General features: G+C 38.5%; 1 protein-coding gene across 2 annotated transcripts in view; it reads left to right on the top strand.

Annotated features, from left to right (window-relative positions):
• Positions 1-20,778, top strand: part of LOC123498682 (tudor domain-containing protein 3-like) — a 48,808-nt gene extending 28,030 nt beyond the window's left edge. The window contains exons 10-12 of one of the 2 annotated variants that reach the window (XM_045246022.1): positions 2,234-3,038; positions 13,959-14,010; positions 19,647-20,778. In XM_045246022.1, coding sequence (XP_045101957.1) covers positions 2,234-3,038; positions 13,959-14,010; positions 19,647-19,711 — 922 coding nt within the window. In that variant the 3' untranslated portion in view covers positions 19,712-20,778. The remainder of the gene's footprint in view (positions 1-2,233; positions 3,039-13,958; positions 14,011-19,646) is intronic. The other variant, XM_045246021.1, reaches the window with a different exon arrangement.
• The last annotated feature ends 2,833 nt before the right edge of the window (positions 20,779-23,611 follow it).

The following is a 23,611-nucleotide window of genomic DNA, read 5'->3' as shown; positions in this document are numbered from 1 at the left end:
GTATATACGTTTTGCATTGTATTGGTCCACCGGCGTACCACTACTTTTATGATGTCATATGAGTCATTGGAAGTTAGAGGAACTACGTACAAATTCTCTCACTGATAGCTCCACTGTAATTTGTGCAGGAGCAGATCAAAGTTCGCCATGGTGAGGCAGAGTCTAGTGTATTGCACTAACGCAGGTAACGTGTTAAGCGGCGAAAACACTTAAGTGGAACAGAAATACAGGTCAACCTCTTCGTACTGCGGAGCGGGAGATAGTGAGACAGAGGTAATCAATACCAACACCAGGAGCTGGGTCCAAGATTTTTTAACAGCATCAGAGCAACCTCCTGCCGTGAAATGGCATCCATGAACTCTTGGAGGGACGGTGACGAGGTTGCTATCAGGTTGCTCTGAGGTTGCTGGGAACACCACCTCTTGAGGTGGTATTACTGTCTTATTTATATGCATTTATGTACACAAAACAACATTTCTATTAGCTTTTTACAAACCTTACTCCCAAGAAAGGATTGTTTTGTAATGCATAAAATGAAATCTTACATGGAATACCAAAAAATAAAGCAGAGATGAGATTGGCCACAGACGAGGCGGAGACTCGCGGTGACTCGACCGCTTCTTCTTGTGACCCTTTTAGCTTGCATATTGCTTTCACCACGATATTAGATTTATGTTTCCACTCCTCTATTGCCTCCTATAATGGATATTATATCTTAGTATTCATATACACTCATGCCATGAGGATAACCTCAACTCTGTGGCACTGAGTGATAGTGAATTACTAATGAAAATACGCGGTATTTCATTAGTAATTCACTATCACTCACTGCCATGGAGTCGAGGTTATCGTCATGGCATGAGCGTATATGAATACTAAGATATGATATCCATTATAGCAGGCAATAGAGGAGTGGAAACAAATTTAATATCGTGGTGAAAGCAACACGCAAGTTAAAAGTGTCACAAGAAGAAGAAGAACCGGCCGAGTCGCCACGAGTCTCCGCCTCGTCTGTGGCTGATCTCATCTCTGTTTTATTTTTTGGGATTCCATGTAAGATTTCACTTTATGCATTACAAAACAATCCTTTCTTGGGAGTAAGGTTTGTAAAAAGCTAATAGAAATATTGTTTTGTGAACATAAATGCATATATAAGACAGTAACACCACCTCGAGAGGTGGTGTTCCCAGCTACCTCAGAGCAATCTTGTTACCGTCCCTCTAAGCATTCATGGATGCCATTTCGCGGTAGGAGGTTCTTCCCTCATTCCCAGCAAGCTATGCAATCAAGTGGTGCTGGGTGGCAATCAAAACCTTACAGGTAACAGTTGCAGTGAGTTCCCAAGTATGTTTTAAAAAGTAGTGCTTAAGAACCACTGTATTGCTGTGTTACCTGTACATTTTTTAATTGACTCATACAGAAATTTAATTTGTCATTTGTTGACTGCTTTTTGTAAGGCTTTGACTACATATATTGTATACAGAATAATAATTTAATGCCACCCAACACCAATTGAGTACATAGCAAGTTGAGGAGGAGGGACGTGGGAAAACAGAGTCCCGCAAAGGGAGAGCATGTTCTACATGCAACTACGACGCTGATTTTTTGCAAAACAAAGCATGTATGTGTAGGGTATTTTCATCTTAGAATTACTTGAGTGACCAAATCTTGAAGTATGTTCTCATGGAACACACTGTATGTGTATTTCAGTAGATACCATAACAAACATGAGCAATAAAGAATGTCCTGGAACCAATGAATTTGTTGAAGAAAGTTACCGTTGTATATTACCGAACTAAGGATGTAATGAGTTTTCTTGCAGAAGACTATATTTGCTTATTGTAATCCTTGGAATGATATAGAATATTTACTAATTATATATGTCAGTTTAGTGTAGTGTAGTACTGTTATCAAAGAACCAAGGCTTGCAGTAGTAGAGTAAAGTGTTGATTGCACATGTTGAAGGAGGAGACAAAATCAGTAAAAGCATGCCTTTTTGTGAAGTATAAAGTTTATTTTTATAAGCAAAGAATATAAACTATGAAGATCTTTTTTTGGTTATTTTTACATGTTATTTAGAATCCTTTTTATTTAGAGGGTACTTCCCATGTAGTCCACATAAAACCAGTTACATACAATAGGTTGCTCTTTATTTAATTTTTATCTAGTTATATATATATTTTTTACTTTTTCCTTCTCAGTGTTAATGTTTGAGTGTGATATCCTTTCCTAGTGTTACACCACCTGACATGACTACTGGAAACTGGCCTGCACCAGGAGAGGAAAGAGCTCCTCCAAGTACCAGAAGCTACCTTGAGAGTAAAGAGATGATGGAGGAAAAAGAAAAGCAAGACAACTCAAGAAAGCCTCCTGCACGAACCGGGTCAGGTTCAGCACGAGGATATTACTCAAACTATAATCAGGAGAAAGGACAAAGCTATGGGAGAGAGGATGGTAGACAAAGAGGGGATGGGTACTATGTAAGGGACTCAGACTACAAGGATGGTGGTGCCAGAGGGAGTAGAGACTATTATACACAAGAAAGAGGTGGACGTAGAGGACGTAGTGGAGGAAACTACAGAGGAAGTGGGAGGGGTAATAATTATACAAGTGGTGCAAGCTATGGAACTGGAGAGAGTGGATTTAGTGGCAATTACAGTGAAGACTGTAGAGGTGGACGAGGGAACAATACTAATAACCCCCGAGGTAATAGTGTGAACTACAGCACTTACAGAGATGCTAACTACAGTGGGGCAAATGACAGTAGGAGTAGCAGTTACCGAGGTAATGGGAGTAGTTACAGTGATAACAGGAGTAGGTTGGACAACAGTGCTTACTATGGTGGCAGACATGACCATTATAGTAGTAGACAAGGAAATTATTGTAATGACAATAGCTATGGTGGAGGAAGAGGAGGCAATTGGAACAGTGGTAGAGGTGGAAGATCAACAGAATACTCAGCCAAAGAACTGGAGATGATCCAAGATTTTCAGATGAGTATGACATTATCTGGACATTATCAACAAGGTTATGACAAGGTGAGCATAACAAAAATTCATTGTAAATTTAGTATTTTATATTTGACCTTAACTACTTTAATGTAATATTTAAATACCTGAGTTCCAGAAAGACACATTTTGCCATCTTGGCATATTCATTTATGGGCATCATGAGTAGTATAGCACTCTCTTGTCTGGAATTGTTGAATCATGTTGTATAGTTTAAAGAGGAATATATATATATATATATATATATATATATATATATATATATATATATATATATATATATATATATATATATTTAATGGAGACTTCATAGCACTCCCTGAACTAGTGTTATTAGACCTCACTAGGAATAGATTATTGTTCCAGTAGGTGTCTACTATCTCCTCCTGTGGAGGATATATATATATATATATATATATATATATATATATATATATATATATATATATATATATATATATATATATATATATATATATATATATATATATATATATATATATATATATATATATATATATATATATATATATATATATATATATATATATATATATATATATATATATATATATATATATATATATATATATATATATATATATATATATATATATATATATATATATATATATATATATATATATATATATATATATATATATATATATATATATATATATATATATATATATATATATATATATATATATATATATATATACACACACACACACACACACACACACACACACACACAGGCAACGAGGTATCGAGGCATTTGTTCCCCTAATTCTGGCTGATGGTTTTGGCACTTTTTGTACTCTTTGAAGAGCCAGCACTCAAGTGGGCTTTTTTCTAAGTTTCTCTTTTTTGCCCTTGGCTGGCCCTCTTCCCTACATAGAAAAAAAAAAACTCGCTTAACGAAGGGGTTACGTTCCTAAAAAGCCCTTCGTTAAGCAAAATTTGGTTAAGCGAACCGATTATAACAAGTTTAACCCATAACTTGAACTTCCATTGAGAGTAAACAAAGCGAGAGTCCATCATAGTACAGTGAAAGGTTTAATGAAAGTAAAAATTATGAAGGTAAACATTTAGGCAGTTTAAGTCATTATAATGTACACTAATGTATGTATGTACATAACTTTATAATGCTGATGATCTTAAATCTATAAAGGGAGGGAGAGTGAAACGGGAAAGATACTAACCGGCAACCTGTGGAATGTAAACAAAGGGCGCATCATTGTATCACATACAAAACTTATGTACTACATTTCCACAAGGCTTTCTATTTTATCCATTGTCAAAACTTATGTACTACATTTCCACAAGGCTTTCTATTTTATCCATTGTAGAGTCACGAGTTCAGGTGGTTCTTTTAGCTTGCAAGGAAGATACAGTCTCACCAGCCTTCTTAATAGAGTCTGCTGACTTGGAAATAGACAGTAGATGGAGTCAAGATGGTGGCGAGCAATGCTATTAGTTTTCTCGCCTCTCGTGTCTGTGAATAATATCCAGTTTCACTTCAAGAGTAAGATACTTCCTGGTCTTCTTAGCAACACTAGGTGACATTGCAGGATATTTTGGTGGTAACTGAGTGATAGTGAATTATTAATGAAATACCGCGTTATTTCATTAGTAATTCACTATCACTCACTGCCATAGAGTCGACATTATCCTCATGGCATGATTGTATATGATATCCATTATAGCAGGCAATAGAGGATTAGAAACATAAATTTAATATTGTGGTGAAAGCAACACGCAAGCTAAAAGGGTCACAAGAAGAAGAAGCGGCAGAGTTGCCACGAGTCTCCGCTTCATCTCAGTGATCTCATCTCTGCTTTATTTTTTGGTATTCCATGTAAGATTTAACTTTATGCATTACAAAACAATCCTTTCTTGGGGGCAAGCTAATAGAAATGTTGTTTTGTGAACATAAATCCATATATAAGACAGTAACACCACCTCGAGAGGTGGTGTTCCCAGCAACCTTGTTACTGTCCTAAAAGCGTTCATGGATGCCATTTCACGGTAGGAGGTTGCTCTGACGTTAGAGTTTCTTGGATCCAGCTCCTGGCAGCCAATGAGCACTTTTAGGTGGGCTACCAACCTCCACTCACCAACAGCAACGAATCTTTGTGGATGCTATTTTACAAAGTTTGGTATGTGAGCAGGAGGTTGCTATGGAGATTGTCTGTACCAACATAGACAATAACCAGCTTCTTGGATCCGGCCCCAGGAGAACTAGAGACAGAGGTGGGGAGCCAGCCAATCACAGCGAAGCTGCCGCGTTCGGTTCCTCACCCAGCAAATTAAAACCCAGAAAATTCGCTAAAACGGATGTGGTTGTACGTTATGCGGACTTTTTGGTCTAACTTTATATAGTACGTTAAACTGGAAATTCATTAGATGAGCATTCGTTAAGCGGAGTATTACTGTATATGTATATACAGGCAAACCCCGCTTAACGAAGGGGTTACGTTGCTAAAAAAAACTTTGTTAAGCGAAACTTCATTAAGCGAACCAATTATAACAAGTTTAACTTTGACTTGGACTTCCATTGACAGTAAACAAAGCGAGAGTGCATCATAGTACAACGAAAGGTTTAATGAAAGTAAAAATCATGAAAAACATTTAGGCAGTTTAATTTAAGTCATTATAATGTACACTAATGTATGTATGTACACAACTTTATAATGTTGATGATCTTAACACTAACCGGCAACTTATGAAATGTAAACAAACGGCGCATCATTGTATCACATACAAAACTTATGTATCAGATTTCCACAAGGCTTTCCATTTTATCCATTGTCGGGTCACGAATTCAGGTGGTTCTTTTAGCTTGCAAGGAAGATACGGTCTCACCAGCCTTCTTAATAAAGTCTGCTGACTTGAAAATAGTAGAGACAGTAGATGGAGTCAAGATGGTGGCGAGCAATGTTATTAGTTTTCTCACCTCTCTAAATAATATCCAACTTTACTTCGAGAGTAAGAGACTTCCTGGTCTTCTTGCAACGCACAGATTTACTATGTCATTTCTGATCGCTAGTTGTTGTCTTCAGCAAAGCCTAGGTAGTAATGCGCACATTCTGGCCTTACTTTATTCCACGCCAAGTTCATGGTAGACATCTTCACTTCGTCCCAAGATGACTTGATGTTATCTAAGGCGTGTTTGATGTTATACGACTTCCACCATTCACTGATAGTGGGCTTGCCAGGCCCATCTGTGCCCTTTATCAGTTGCTGCATGGTTCGCCACTAGTAGTAGGCTATAATTAGTAGTGTTTACTATAATTATTATGAATATATTTGTGCTTACAAAAGACCCTTTAATATTCCATTTATTCATCTAATTAGTAATGCATGCAAGTAATATGTAATGCAGTTAAAAGAAAAAAAAGGGGTAAGGGGAAGAGATAACAGGCTCCAAGGGTGGTCAAGTTAAAGTCCGTACTGTGAGTGGTGGGAAGGTGTGGCGTGGATAACGTCATCACCCCTGCTGTCCCGCGCTGGGCCCTCTCAGATGACCTGAGTGAATACCGTATCTGTGAATTTTTCTTATCGTATATCGAATTGAGGGTAGTAATTTCCAAATATCGTAACTGTGAATTTACCGGATAAAGAACTACCATGTAATGAGGACTTACTGTACTATGATGCGGTCTCGCTTTGTTTACTCTCAATGGAAGTTCAAGTCAGGGGTTAAACTTGTTATAATCGGTTCGCTTAATGAAGTTTCACTTAACAAAGGGTTTTTTAGGAACGTAATCCCTTCGTTAAGCAGGAGTTGCCTGTACTTACATACTTACATTAGTGTACATTATAATGACTTAGTCTTAAGTTAAACTGCTTAAATGTTTAACTTTATAATTTTTACTTTCATTAAACCTTTTACTGTACTATGATGTACTCTTGCTTTGTTTACTCTCAATGGAAGTTCAAGTCAGGGGTCAAATTTGTTATAATTAGTTCACTTAATGAAAATTCGCACAACAAACTTTTTTTTAGTAACATAACCCATTCGTTAAGCAGGGGTTGCATATATATATATATATATATATATATATATATATATATATATATATATATATATATATATATATATATATATATACATACACTCGACCCTCGAAACAACGGACAAATGCGTGCACGACCCTGTCTGTAGATTGCAAAAGTCCGTTCTTTGCAAAAGTACTTAAAAAAATTGTATAAAATGTATGTAAAATATTGTGTAATCATTAAGAAATCATTCAAGCAGTATTACAAAGCATTAAGTACAACAAATAACCTGAAATAGATGACATGAGCATATATATATATATATATATATATATATATATATATATATATATATATATATATATATATATATATATACACTCGACCCTCGAAACAACGGACAAATGCGTGCACGACCCTGTCTGTAGATTGCAAAAGTCCGTTCTTTGCAAAAGTACTTAAAAAAATTGTATAAAATGTATGTAAAATATTGTGTAATCATTAAGAAATCATTCAAGCAGTATTACAAAGCATTAAGTACAACAAATAACCTGAAATAGATGACATGAGCATGGTCAGTGTAATAAATATTAATAAACAATACAGAAAACGAAGTTTATTGGACAATAATTTGCCAGGAACGGACAATCGCGCGCATTTTAATATTCGTCCGTAGGTTAAACCGGACTCCAGAATTTGTCCATAGTTTCCGAAATCCATTGATGGGAGGTCCGTTGTTTCGAGGGTCGAGTGTATATATCTACAGGAGGAGGTAGTAGACACCTACTGGAATGATAATTTACTTCTAGTGAGGTCTAATAAAGTTAGTTCAGGGAGTGCTGTGAACTCTCCATTAAAGCTAGTTATGATCTCACTGAACATTTCCCTTTGTGTCTCACAACTCAAGGGGGCAGTCACAACCTGCCCTATAAAGACAATTATCCCACTTCACATAAAACTACATGCACCTACCACACACACACCCTTCTCTTAGAATTCAAAATTAAAAAAATGGCAACTCCAAATCCAGCCTTGGAGTCTCCTTCTGGGGAGGGAACCAGAAATGGCCAAAAGTTGGACTGCTTTCGTTGATGACGCAAAATGTCTTGACACCTCCCTCAATTTTTTCTTCACTAACTTCTAATTTTCAATCTATAGAACACCACCTATCCTCTACTAAACCTCATTTTTGTTTCCTCACCGAAACACAGCTGTCTGAGGCAGCTGACAGTAGCCCCTTCTATGTTCCTTCTTACTTTCTCTATTCTCATTTTTGCTCCAAAGCTGGACGTTGCGTCTATGTGCGCAACGACTTAAATTGCTCTCATGCCCCCGCTCTTGAATCTTACGAGTTTTCCACCATCTGGCTTACACTCAATAGTCACTCTCTAACTAAATTCATCTGTGCTATCTATCTCTTCCCTAACTCCTCTGACTATAGTAAATTCTTTGATCGTTTAACTTCCAAAGTAGAGCACATTCTGTCTCTCTATCCTTTCACACAGATCTCCATCCTTGGAGATTTCAATGTTCACCACCAGTTTTGGCTTTCCTCTCCCTTCACTGACCATCCTAGTGGACTAGCCTTCAACTTTGTTATCCTCCATGATTTAGAGCAACTGGTGCAACACCCTACTTGTATTCCTGACTGTCTTGGAGATACGCCCAACATTCTTGATCTCTTCCTTACCTCTAATTCTTCTGCTTATGCTGTTACCCTATCTTCTCCGTTGGTCTCCTCCGATCACAATCTCATTTCTGTATCTTGTCCTATTTCTCCAATCACTCCTCAGGGTCTTTCAAAGCGGAGGTGCCTCTGGCGATTTACCTCTGCCAGATGGGAGGGACCTGAGGAGGTATTATGCTGATTTTCCTTTGAATGATTCCATGTCAGAGACCTATCTCTTTGTGCTGAATGTATAATGGAGATAATAGTGTCTGGAATGGAAGCGTATATTCCTCATTCTTTTTCTCAACCTAAACCTTCTAAATCTTGGTTTGACACAGCCTATTCTTTTGCTATATATGATATAGAGATTGCCCACAAAAGATACTTGAGTCTTCCATCTCCTGAATCTCATGCACTTTATATATCTGCCCAGAATCATACCAAGTCTGTTCTTCAGCTTGCCAAACACTTCTTCATAAATAGAAAATGTCAAAATCTTTCAAATTCTAACTCCCCATGTGACTTCTGGCGTCTGGCCAAAAAACATCTCCAATAACTTTACTTCTTCATTTTTCCCTCCTTTGTTTCATCCTGATGGCACCACTGCCATCACATCTGTTTCTAAAGCTGAACTCTTCCTCAAATCTTTGCCAAAAACTCCACCTTATATGATTCTGGGCTTGTCCCTCCCTCTCCTCTTACCTCTGACTATTTCATGTCTTCAATCAAAATTCGTCGTAATTATGTTTTCCATGCCCTTGCTGGCCTAGACTCTCAGAAGGTTTATGGACCTGATGGGGTCCTTCCCTATTGTTCTCAAACACTGTGCTTCCGTGCCTGCACCTTGCCTGGCCAAACTCTTTTAGCTTTGTCTATCAACTTCTACCTTTCCTTGCTGGAAGTTTGCCTTCATTCAGCCTGTTCCTAAAAAGGGTGACCGTTCTAATCCCTTAAACTACCGTCCTATAGCTTTAATATATTGCTTGTCTAAAGTTTTTTAATCTATCCTCAATAGAAAGATTTTTAAACATCTGTCACTTCACATTCTTCTATCTGAACGCCAGTATGGCATCCATTAAGGTTGCTCTACTGCTGATCTTCTGGCATTCCTTACTGAGTCTTGGTCATCCTCTTTTAGATATTTTGGTGAAACGTTTGCTGTCGCATTAGACATATCAAAAGCTTTTGATAGTGTCTGGCACACAGTGGTGTTCCTCAGGGTTCTTGCCCTATCCACTCCTACGCTGATGATACCACCTTACATCTTTCCATGTCCTTTCAGAGATGACCAACCAAACCTTCAGGAAGTCAACAGATCACACAGGGACACCACAGAATCCCTGACCTCTGATCTCTCTAAGATTTCTGATTGAGGCAGAGAAAACTTAGTAGTTTTCAATGCCTCAAAAACTCAATTCCTCCATCTATCAACTTGGCACAACCTTCTAGACAACTATTTCCTCTTCATCAATGACACTCAACTTTGTCTCCCTCTTCCACACTTAATATTATTGGTCTGTCCTTTACTCATAATCTTAACTGGAAACTTCACATTTCACCTCTTGCTAAAACAGCTTCTATGAAGTTAGGCGTTCTGCTCTCTGCCAGTTTTCTCGCCTCCAACTGCTAACTCTGTACAAGGGCCTTATCCGTCCTTGTATGGAGTACTCTTTTAGGGGGGTTCCACTCATACAGCTTTATTAGATAGGGTGGAATCAAAAGCTTTTCATCTCATCAACTCCTCTCCTCTGACTGACTGTCTTCAGCCTCTTTCTCGCTGTTGAAATGTTGCATCTCTTTTTCGATCTTTTATCGTTATTTTCATGCTAACTGTTCTACTGATCTTGCTAACCGCATGCCTCCCCTCCTCTTGCAGCCTCGCTGCACAAGGCTTTCTTCTTCCTCTCATCTTTATTCTGTCCAACCTTCTAATACGAGAGTTAACCAGTACTCTCAATCATTCATACCTTTCACTGGTAAACTCTGGAACTCCCTACCTGCTTTTATATTTCCATCTTCTTACAACTTAACTTCTTTTAAGAGAGAGAGGTGTCAAGACATTTATCCCACTCTTTTAACTAATTCCTTCTAATCTTTTTTGCAGACTGCAATTCCAGTGGGTCTTTTTTTTTCTAATATAGTTTTTTTTTGCCCTTGACAGTTCTCCCCCTTACATAAAAAAAAAATTGTATATATATATATATATATATATATATATATATATATATATATATATATATATATATATATATATATATATATATATATATATAAATATACAGGGGATCCTTGCAATTCGACAGGGTTAGGGCAGTTTTTCATCGGTCGAATCAACGTTTATTCGAATCGTGAAGCAATTTTACTCATAGGATACTTAAGAATTAGGGGGGATAGCGACCAACCTCCAGCTTAGACCCCCCAAAACATTACTATAACCTCTAAAAACACTAACTTAAACTAAATCAGTACTATTAAAGGCTTCATTTATATGTAACTTTTTTTTATTAAACACATTAGGGTGCTGTACAGTAGTGCTGGGCAAGATTCGACATTTACAGTACTTGCGGATCCGATTACATAGCTTGGCGGATCCATGGGATTCAGATCCGGACCCAATTACTGGCGGGTCCCGCGCGCGGATTCATGTGAGGGGCGAGACGATTATTGGCGTACAGGATCTGTGGTAGAAGCTAGACGATTACTAAACCCGTGAGGCAGCCAGACGATTATTACATCCGTGAGGCGGCCACTGCCGACAAGACGATTACTGTGCGGGATTCATGTGGCTGTCAATAGAATCTCAGCCTCACTGGCTATCTGTCGAATCTAGTAAAATTCATGTCTCGTGTCATGTACTTCTAGCTATTATTTTTTTTTTTCATTGCATTAATTATTTCCTCTTTTTACCTTAGCTAAAAGTCATAGGGATGCTTCAATAATTCACAGACCAATATTTTTTTTTTTTTTTTTTTTTTTTTTTTTTTTTTTTTTTGATAAATCATAATATACTGATAGATGTTTGTACTTTGTAGACAAATCACTTAATGCCGTAATACGTTTCTCATACTTATCTTATTGACATTAACTGTAGGATTATTATGAAACTATAGAAATGACAATTAAAATACTTTATAGGGAATTAAAAATTTTATTTCTTGATTGACAACATCTGAAGCATAGGGAAATTTTCATGATTGAAATGTTTCTCCAGCTCTTTTTTAATGATCTCAACTTCTCCTTTATACATGGAAGGCAGGAGAGTCCTGGTAATCTCTCTACGACTAGGTAGATCATATCGTGGGTTGAGGGCATGAACGAGGTGCCTGAAACCCTTGTCTTCCACGACCAAGAGTGGCTGTAGATCTTCAACAATCATTCTGACTACCAGCTTGTCCAACTCTCTCTTCTTATTTGAGTAATTTTTGTACGGTGTTGCCTTGTTGATTGTGTCAATCAAAGTGGGCTGTACTGTGGAGGTTGATGGCTTTAAGGACTTAGCAGCTACTCCACTGTCACTCTCCTCTCTCAGCTCAGCGTACTTAATTAGGTGTTTGGTTCGGAGATGTTCGATTAAATTGGAAGTCGTGCTTCCAGTGTACTTGAAAGTATCTTTGCATGTCAAGCAGACAGCCACATCAATTGCAGACAGTTCCATGTAATTCCATATTGGATCAGTTTTACCTCGTTTTGATGCCATTTTATTACTTCTAAAGGGCAAAACAATTATGTTTTAAATAACATGCGGCTTGTGGATTCGACTTTGAGGTGCACACCTACACCTTTAACGCTATGTTCAGGAAAGTGTTAAACTTTGCACTGCAACGACACTGTGAGCTATACCTGCCTCACACTTTCTTATAAACTCAAGTTTATCTTTGAAAAGGAGGAAATTGTGCTTCTTAGGGCTGGGGCTGGAGGTGGCTTTGCGTGGAATGGTCGAAGCGGCATGGAGGCAGGAGGTGGAACAGCGGAGCATTGCCTGCCTGGATGCTAGCTGGGGCGAGAGTGACACAGATTAAGCAACGCACAGGGTAGCGTCGGTTTACACTTCCGCCTGGTGGGATGGCAGCGGATTTAACCGGGTGGGTGGTGCGCAAGACATGAATGTCAAATTGGTGAGTCAGTCAGTTGAACCTTGAGGATTGGGTATTAATTAACCAAGTTCGAATTAGCAATAATTTGAACTGCGAACGGTTGAATCACGGATCCCTGTATATATATATATATATATATATATATATATATATATATATATATATATATATATATATATATATATATATATATTTATATACATACATATACACACACACACCTAACCCTCCGTTATCGCGCCCTTCCGTTATCACGTTTAGGCGTTATCGCTCACTTATGAAAATCTGCAAAATTCAGTTTTAGTGCATCTGGAAAGTCGTTATCTTGCATCTGCAGTAGTAGTAGTAGTATACCCATATCCCAACCACACACTGACGAATGTTTAGAATGGGGGGGGAGGAGGAGGAAGAGGTGGAGGGAGAAAGATGATGATCATGAGGAGGAGGAGGAGCCAGCAGCCAATCATCACTGTGTATTCACGTCACGTGATTTGAATAAGAGAGCTGATTGGTTTTGGTCACTCTGCTCACCACCACCACCACCACCACCACCCCTTAGTCTCGTACGTGTATTCTGCTGTTTAGAGCTGGTTTTTTAGGAAAAATTTTGGGTTGAGGTACCAATTTATTTATTTCCTATTTATTCTTTACTTCCGTTATTGCGTTTTCCGCTTTCACGCGGTTTTTTAGGCACCAATTTCGCGCGATAATGGAGGGTTAGGTGTGTGTGTGTGTGTATATATATATATATATATATATATATATATATATATATATATATATATATATATATATATATATATATATATATTATTGTGTAAGTCATTCAAAACATTACTTAGTCAAGTGTGTGTGTGTGTGTGTGTATATATATATATATATATATATATATATATATATATATATATATATATATATATATATATATATATATATATATATATATATATATATATATACACACACACACACACACACACACACACACACACACACACACACACACAGACACACTTGACTAAGTAATGTTTTGAATGACTTACACAATAACATTATTTCCATAAAGATGCAAATTGTGTCATCATAGGGCAATCAGACATGGGCAGCTCAAGAATAGGCTGCACACCTCCTGACTTGTATATGTACTAAATATACTGTAAACCATAAACTTTCTTTCAGGGTACAAATTATGGAAGAAATGAGGGAGGCAATGATTATTCCAATTTTGTTGGTAAGTACACCATTTATTAGTAATAGTGAATTTAGTTACTTTTGTTGAAAGCAAAAATCCTAAACAGATCATGATTATCTTTATCTGCATTTCCATGCACATCATTCTTTTGTCTTGTTATTCCTCTCACATGCTGTCACACAATTTTACTTTGTTTTCAGAACAAACTTAATTTACTTTTTAAGGATACAGGAATGAGCAATAAAATTATTAATGCTAGTTTAAAGATCATTTAAGAAAGTAGAAATAAATGAATTTAATAGTGAAAATTGACATAGTATACCACTTGGGGAGACAGTGGCATAATGGATAAGGTGGTGAGCATAGGATCGGGCAGACGTCCATGCATAAGTTCGAATCCCACCACATGCCATCTTGAAACTATGTGATTTGTCGAGTGGTTTAAAGTTATCTAAATGTCACCATGGTACCCAGGTTCTAGGTGGAGGTGTAATTGCCTTACACCAAAGATGCACTTGGGTGGTGATATGGGCCTTAATATGGATACCACTATAAATAACACTGAGTCACTGAATGAGACACACACCAAAGGTTGAAATTTATTAAGAGAGAAAAATATTCATATAAATTTTTTGGCATAGACACAAGCATTAAGTGAAACATAATTTTTTAGGGTGAGTCTTGCTATGACACAACCACACAAAACATTTAAAAAAGTCGCAGGGCAACTCAACCCACTGCCAACTCAGCTCATTGTCAACTTGGACCACCTATACCAATTTGAACCATTGTGTGTACCAACTTGGACCAATGTATGTACCATCTCAGACCACTGTGTGTATCAGCAGTTATCATTATTCTTTTCTGTTTACTGAAAGAAAACATAATTTACAAGAAAAAAACGTATATTTAGTACTTCATGTAATATAATCTAATATGATGTAGAGTGTCATTTAACCCTTATGTTCTGGTGATTAAACTATTTTCCAATATCTTATGACGGGTAAAAATGGTAAACCTAGAAATTGTCAGAAAACTGAATACTAATAATTATTTTCTCTTTGTTATTCTGAATACAAAGATGTACTTTCTAGCTCAATGTGACCTCTGAAAGTTTAGTTATTGCCTTATCAAGGATTCCTCCGCCCACTGTGTGATCCGTCAAGCAGAAACAGCTCGGTGAGTGATGACACCGCAAACACACACTCTCTCTCTCTCTCTCTCTCTCTCTCTCTCTCTCTCTCTCTCTCTCTCTCTCTCTCTCTCTCTCTCTCTCTCTCTCTCTCTTGTAGACTCTCTCTCTCTCTCTCTCTCTCTCTCTCATCTTGGATTAGAGAGAGAGAGAGAGAGTATTCTTTCACCCTTTTCATATCAAGTTTCAAGCAAATAACATGTAGGTATCATCTCTCTCTCTCTCTCTCTCTCTCTCTCTCTCTCTCTCTCTCTCTCTCTCTCTCTCTCTCTCTCTCTCTCACACACACACACACACACACACACACACACACACACACTTGATCGTCTTCCCAGAACACAAGAGGCACGCCTGCGTCTCCGTGAGCCACTCTGGGTTCTCAATACGATGTTTGGAGTCTGTTCTCCATCACCACTATCTCTGTCTTCTCTCTGTTCTGAGAAAACAGGTGGATCCTCTGAATCATTTTCCGAGTCTTCACTACTGCTGTCTTCGCTTTCTTCAGTTTCTTCCTCATAATCACTGTCACTGTAGTCAGGCTCAGAAGCACTGCTAAATAAAAATTATCTGTCTTGTTCCATAGTGAGTTATGAACTGAGACATCCCTTCGCTCTTATCAGGGTGCTTTCGACACGGCAGGTCGCTGGGGTTGCCAAGTGTCGCCCTCAGAATGGGAGAATAGCTTAGTTACCCCTAAATATACAGAGCTAGTGGCAACACTACGGGTGGAAAAAGAAGCCACATACTTCCACTCGCCATCTGACTCGAGAAATCGTGCGTGGAGCTCAAACATGAGGCGCGAAAATTCTTGATTACGGGAACGATCGCCATCGCTACGGACGCACTGATGCAATCATTCATATACGATCACTGGAACATAAGGGTTAAATGCTAATGACCTCCGACCTGCCTAACAAGCCCTAAAGAAACTCCACTCCAAGTCTACATCTTAGGCGAGCACTATCCGAACAGCAGATGGTCGCCTCGTATCGGACGCAGATGGGCAGGTGGCTCATTGGGCTGAGTACTTTGAGCAGCTGTTCATTGTGGATCCTCCATGGGGACAGCTCCAAACTGCAGGGTTGCATATGCTGGATGCTGATCCACCCATTGACGAAACTGCACCCTTCATTGATGATGTCAAAGAGGCTGTGGCAAAGTTGAGGGGTGGAAAAGCAGAGCTGCTCAATGCAGGGGGTGAGACCATGATCTGTGGGTTACATGCTGTCTTGACTGCTGTATGGCATTCAGGTAACATTCCCTCCCTGATTGAAAAAAGGGGTTGGTCATCCTTATCTGGAAGGGGAAAGGGGACCATCAGGACTGCAACAATTACCACGGTATAACACTGCTCAGCGTACCAGGCAAGGTGCTTACCCATTTGCTGTTGATGCATATCCGCAGTCACTTACTCAAACACCAGAGACCTGAATAGTCCAGGTTCACACCTGGTAAGTGAATAACTGACTGGATCCTAGTGCTTCGTGTACTGGTGGAGTGCCAACGTGAATTCCAGCAAGGGATGCTTGCAGCCTATGTCGATTTCAAGGTGTTTGATTCAGTACATTGAGAGGCACTCTGGGATCTTATGTGCAAGGGATGCTTGCAGCCTATGTCGATTTCAGGGTGTTTGATTCAGTACATTGAGAGGCACTCTGGGATCTTATGTGTCTCTGTGGGATTCCTGCAAGGATTATTGGTCAATTAACTGGCCTCTAATCTGGGACTGTGAGTGTTGTGAAGTGTGGAGGGGGCATGTCCAGCTTCTTCCCTGTGAATACAGGAGTGAGGCAGGGATGTCTGCTTGCTCCATCCCTTTTCAATATTTGCATGGACTGGGTATTAGGCAGAGTTGTAGACCAAAGTCATTGTGGAGCATCTGTCAACAATACTGAGATTACAGATCTTGTTTTTGCCGATGATGCAGTAATTATTGCTGAGTCATTGGAGGTTCTGGTAATGGCTCTAGAGGCACTGCACGAGGAGGCGAAGCCCCTGGGACTCCAGGTTTCCTGGCCTAAGACCAAGGTGCAGGTGTTTGGAAGCTTACTGGATGAAACAGTACAGTATGCCCATGCGTGTGATGAAGACATTGAGATCTCAGAAAGTTTCACATACCTTGGTAGTGTAGTGCATAACAACAGTGGGTCGAGCCAGGAAGTTGTACGGTGGATTGGCTTGGCCCACGGCATTATGGACTCACTCAACAGGAGTATTTGGCATTGTCAGTAGCTGTGCAGATGGACAAAGATTTGGATCTTCAAGTTGCTGGTGATCCTTGTCTTACTCTATGGTTGTGAGACATGGACACTGAACACCAATCTGAAGAGGCAAATTGATGTCTTTGGTACTAGATGCCTTTACAAGATAATGGGATACTGCTGGTATGACTTTGTGTCAAATCAGCGATTGCTCCATGAGACTGATTCAAAGCTGATTACCAGCATGGTCCGTCAATGCCAGCTGTGATTATATGGGCATGTGGCACGCTACCCGGAAGCCGATCCTGCATATCGGGTTGTCTCTGTAAGGGATAACCAGCATGGAGGAGGCCAAGGGGACGTCCACAGAACTCATGGCTGTGGCAAGTCAATGCCTCTTGCTGAGAGTTACTTGGCACGGGAAGGGAGCCTACATGGAGACTTGCGAGATGTAATCGCCTGGAATGGCACCATAGGATAGGCGAGGTGACGCACTCCCTGGCGTATGCTCCACATGATTGATTGTTTGATTGTAATAAGTTTTTAAAAATCTATATAAAACATTTAAACAAGTTACATAATGTATATTTATTACTTTATGTAATGAGAAAAAGAGAATCAAAATAAGACATTAAAATTGCTCTAATGCTTAAAATGTGCATAGCCATAATCTATGAAATGAGTAAAATATTCATTGCTAAAAAAAAATCACCCAAAAAAGGATCAACACTATTATTGAGTATCTCTCTGAGGGGAAATTTGCTGTTCAGTAGGTCTACTTACCTACTGGGACTTCACTGAAGTCTCACACACTAAGCATGGATCAGACATGTCACTGGAAAGCTTCTAAAAGTGTTCACTATAAACACAAGGGACAAAACCCTGAATGACTGTATGGAAGTCTTGATCATGTTATGTTTCATTTGGTTTTCAAGGTTTTCATAAATCTTGAAGAGAAGCATTGAATGAGAGAATAAAGTAATGAGTGGTAAAAATAAAATCGAGCTGATGGTTTGAATAATATGAGAATTTAAACAATGTATACATTGAACGAAAACAAAGTACCTAAATCATACAGTTCTACAAAAACTTGAAACATGGAGAGGCATTGAATGACTGATGAAAGTAGTTTCTTGTGATGTGAGTGGTAATAGCTGAATCAAGCTGATGGTCAGAGTTGGTATTAAAAAAACAGTCCAAGTTTGTATACCAGGTGAGCCAAGTCAGTAATAGTGAATGGTCCAAGTTGATAATGGACCGAGATGGACATACACCATTTAAAAATGGCTTCCTGATGGGAAGGGTATTTAATCATCAAAAAATAAACTACACCACATGGTAATTTAGGGTCCGAAGGTTTCGGAGAGACAGTAATCCCAAAATAAGTCCTGCACCGCCCCCATAGAGTCAGAGTTGAACTGCCTTTCCTTTATTTATTTATTTTTATTATTATTGTTTATTTATGTACTTTTTTTATTTATTTTTTTTTTTTTTTCTACGACATTTGTGTTTCTTGGATCAACCTTTTCCCCTATTAGTCTGAGTTAGCATGGGTCAACAGTATACCTACAAGTGCTATAGGCTATAACATAAAAAAATAGAAAAACAAAAATACATATAACCTTATGAAGTAAACATGCACTGCTTGTACTGACACCTCAAGGAAAAAGAGATTGTTATAGGCTTTAAAATAGTTTAGGGAAACCCAAATAAACACTTTCATGAGGAATAAGAGAAATGAAGGCAGCAAGGAATCATCTAGGTAAAGTCAAATCCATTAAAGTTGTGGATAGACATATTCAGGAGCAATCTGCAAACATTTCAGTTTATCTTATCTCCATTATTGTTTTGCAGAGTGAACAGTTACTTATAAGATCATACAGATTCAACTAAAATTCAATTTTCATGCTGGGTAAGCTTTTTATTGAAATAGCTTTGTGCACTTTACAGTGTCATAAAGAGAGAAGAACTTGTTATGAAGAGGTCCATTTCTCAGGAAAGGAAAGGAGATGGGACAGAAATAAAATGGGAGAAAGATAATTTTATGAAAATGGACCACATAATTCTCAAATTACTAATAATACATATAGAAAAGACTGACACTAACTTTTTACATGCAAGATTCTTGATCAAGGATGCAATGCTATCAATTGTATGTTGTATTTAATTCAGTAGTAAGTGTGCAAGTTTGTTTGGATTTTTTCTAATATAAATGTAACTGGTTTCCATTATTTTCCTTGGAAAAGATAATACAAATGTAAACTTTCTTTATTCTTCAACAGGAACTTTGGAATTCCATCGTGGTGGACGAGGTGGAGGTAGAAGAGGCCGAGGTAGCTACTACTAACTGTCAGTGGAGGCAGGATAAGCAAAGGACATTGCTAATAACTTCTGAGATAGTAGCTGGAAGGTCTTTGATTTTAACTAAAATAGTTGGTACAAAAAAGAAAAAAAATGCAGTTCTTGTACTTTTGATAAATGATGTTGCAATAATAATTACATGTATTGTAAATAAGTTATAGTAATGAAATGTAACAATGAGAAAATTGTATATGTGCAAAATTAATAACATGCCAGGCAATTTTTCCATACACATTTTATAGTATTGTGAATTGCTGATGTTTGTAAAAATGTGAGAAAAAGCTATTGCATTTGCTATGACTGTGCTAGTTTTCTCTCTAGTAAATTTTATAGCAAGTTGATATGTTGCCCTTTGAAGAATACAATTACGTTTTGTGTGTCATTTAAAACTTACTCGTTTAAGGGGGTATCACACTGGCCTATGATACACGGAACAAGAAACATCCGCTCCAGATAGCTGGAACTCTTCCGAGATTAGCGGAGCAAAGTTGGGGTGGCTTCATATCCATACTGGTTCTCCATATGCTGTCCCAATGGAAAAATAAACATGTAATAAAATCCTATCATTCTAACTAAAAAGAACATGCCTAAATTTTTCTTTTTGGAATATTAAATAATATTTCATCAACATAGAAAGATGAAATACTATATGTATATCGTGTCAATAGTTTGGGCTCATGGCAATCATCTCTGAAGTTGCCGTCGTGCACCTCTTGGTTCTTCTCTAGTTAGTACAGTTACCTTTCCTTCCTTTTCAATAACAGGAAGTGCAAGTGTAATTCCAGCACGAAGCACAGGTTGAGATGTAAGCGGCATGGTTTTGTTCTGGTTTGTTTTGATTAGGCTTGGTCTTGGTTGGTGGACCATTTGCCTAGCATAGCAAGAACGTGGGCAGCTTGTGTGTGATAATTTTCCTGGTTTCGCACCAAGAACCATGGCCCATGTTCCACGTATCATAGGCTAATGTCATACCCCCTTTAGAGGCTGAATTATCTTTCAATGCAGGATATGTTAAAGATGCTTGAGTTATTAAAGATAAATTTTTCATGTAAATGTTTGTCTTATTACCATTGTTTGTTGCAGGTCATCTATCACTATTCTAGGAAGTAAAAGCTGATTTATAAACAAAACAAAAATGGAAACTAAATTCTGAACAGATTGCATTCAATTGTTCATTACTGGACGACTATAAAATGGCATCATTTGAGGGAGTGTACCAAGAAAACAGCAATACAGTAAGTCCTCGTTATATGGTACTTCTTTATCCGGTAAGGTCACAGTTATGGTATTTGAAAATTACTACCCTTGATTCGATATATAGTAAGAAAAATTTACAGATACAGTACCCGCTCATGTCATCCAAGAGGGCCCAGAGCGGGGGAGCAGGGGGGATGACGTCATCCATGTCACCTCCCCGCCACTCACAGTACTGACTTTAACTTGTCCACCCTTGGAGCCTATTATCTCTTCCCCTGCCCCCTTTGTTTTAACTGCATAACATATTACTTACATGCATTACTAATTAGATGAATAAATGGAATATTAAAGGGTCTATTGTAAGCACAAATATATTCATAATACAGTAATACTCCGCTTAATGAACGTTCATCTAACGAATTTCCCGTTTAACGTACTATATAAAGTTAGACCAAAAAGTCTGCATAACGTACAACCACATCCGTTTTAGCGAATTTTCTGGGTTTGAATTTGCCGGGTGAGGGACCGAACGTGGCAGCTTTGCTGTGATTGGCTGGCTCCCCGCCTCTGTCTCTAGCGTAGCCACTAAACTCTTGTACCACCCGTGGCCCAAATCACCATATATTATATTATAAAGTGCAATATATTATTCATTTAGCATTTTACACCACTTGATATTGTGTGCAAATTGTTAATGAGAATTATTCCACTAGTGAATAAATTGTGTCGTACTTGATAAATAGTGGTGTTCCATGCCAAAACTTTTATCTGACATTGGCTCAAAGCTGTAAACCCCTCATTCACTGTAACTTAGTTGAATTTATACCGGAAATACGGTGTGCTCTATGTTTGCGCTTTTAAGGGTGCAAATCCTTATTTGAAGTGGAACTGCAAATGTTTGAACAAGTGTATTATTCCAATCTGCGGTTCAGCTGGGGTAGATAAGTCAGTGTGGCTGCTATAGTGTCAGCTGGAGCCGCAGTGTCCATTGTCCAGTGTCCCAGTGTTACAGTGTTGTTTACAGTAGATATCATATATTAGAAGACCCAGACACTAGGTAGGGACTTTACATGAATTCTTAAATTTCCATTGTATTGTCATTTTCTTCACTAAAAACTTGGGGATACTTGGTTATTAATGGTACTAGTACGTATATATAATTTTTCTTTTAACCCATGTGGTATGTTGGGGAACAGCCCAGAACGCATCCCCCCTATTTCCATTATTTCCTATGGGAAAATTATGTCCGTTTAACAAATTTTCGCTCTACGAACAGCTTTGACACCCCCTATCCTGTTCGTTTAGTGGAGTATTGCTGTAATTATGGCAAACATTTAAAGCCTACTACCAGCGGTGAACCATGCAGCCACTGATAAAGGGCACAGATGGGCCTGGCAAACCCACTCTCAGAGAATGGTGGTAGTCGTATAACATCAAGCACGCCTTAGATAACATCAAGTCTTCTTAGGACGAAGTGAAGACATCTACCATGAACTTGGCGTGGAATAAAGTATGGCCAAAATTCGTGACTTTTTTTTTTTTTTTATACCATGTGGGCTTTTCTTGGGAATTTATGGGCTAAAGGAGATACTTTATGGGGTACCTCCTATCTCAAAGCCCACCCGCTAGGAAACCATTGCCCCAAGTGAGGAAGCCCAACCTACATTCGGACCGTGGACAGGATTCGAACCCGTGCGCTTGGAAACCCCTCGGACCCCAAAGCACGCATAGTTCCACTGTAGCACGGCTTCACTTCGCTGAAGATGACATCAGTACGATCAGAAATGACATAGTAAATCTGTGCCATAGGGGTGGCTTCGATGAAGTTGATGATGATGTTCAATATCTTTTGGAAAGCCATGCTGAACCTCTCTCAAATGATGAACTTATAGAGCTAGACAAGGCATCACAGGAGGCAGAAAAAGAGGGAGATGAGGAAGAACAACCTGTGCGTAGCCTGGACATCAAAACTCTTGGAGAATGTCTCGGTAGTATTGAAAAAGCTCTGGAAACCCTGAAGGAACGTGACCCAAATTCTGCCAGGAGTAGCAAAGTGGCTCATGACGTAGAGAAAAGTGTCAAGATTTATCAAGAAATCTATGGTGAAAAAACAAGAAAAACCAAACAGTCCTCCATCTACTCATTCTTCAAGCCAGTCAGACATACCATCTCGATCACACCTGCTGACCCTGCTACAGCCGGCCCTTCCATATCCGCTGCTGACGGTTCTACAGCTGGCCCTTCCTCCATATCCTCTTTCTTCAAACCAGTGAAATGTGCCGACCTTGCTACAGCTGGCCCTTCTATATATGCTTCCGACAGTGCAGACGACGTCGTCTTATCCTCGTCTGCCCACTTAGCGGAAGATGAGTAAGTGCTGAAATGCCTACTGTCCCTTAGCCTCAGGAGGACATCATCTGATATAATACACAGCGAGTGAAAGGTAAATAGAAACATTTTGCTTATTTCTTTTGTGCAGTACTTTACATTTCTTTTTTATTGACTATTTTCATGTATTTTCATTTCTGTAGGGGTGACTTGACGTGCTGGAATGCATTCCCTATTATTACATGTTATAATGGGTAATTTTTATTTGTGGTAATGTTTTCAGGAACACATATGTACCGTATAACGAGGACTTACTGTACAGCTATGAGAAGTAGACTGGACTGTTCAGCTGTAATCACAC

This window comes from Portunus trituberculatus, chromosome 48 (assembly GCF_017591435.1).
Source record: "Portunus trituberculatus isolate SZX2019 chromosome 48, ASM1759143v1, whole genome shotgun sequence".
NCBI lineage: Eukaryota > Metazoa > Arthropoda > Malacostraca > Decapoda > Portunidae > Portunus > Portunus trituberculatus.
The sequence above is the reverse complement of the archived record's forward strand: the minus strand, read 5'-3'. Positions and strand labels throughout refer to the sequence as shown.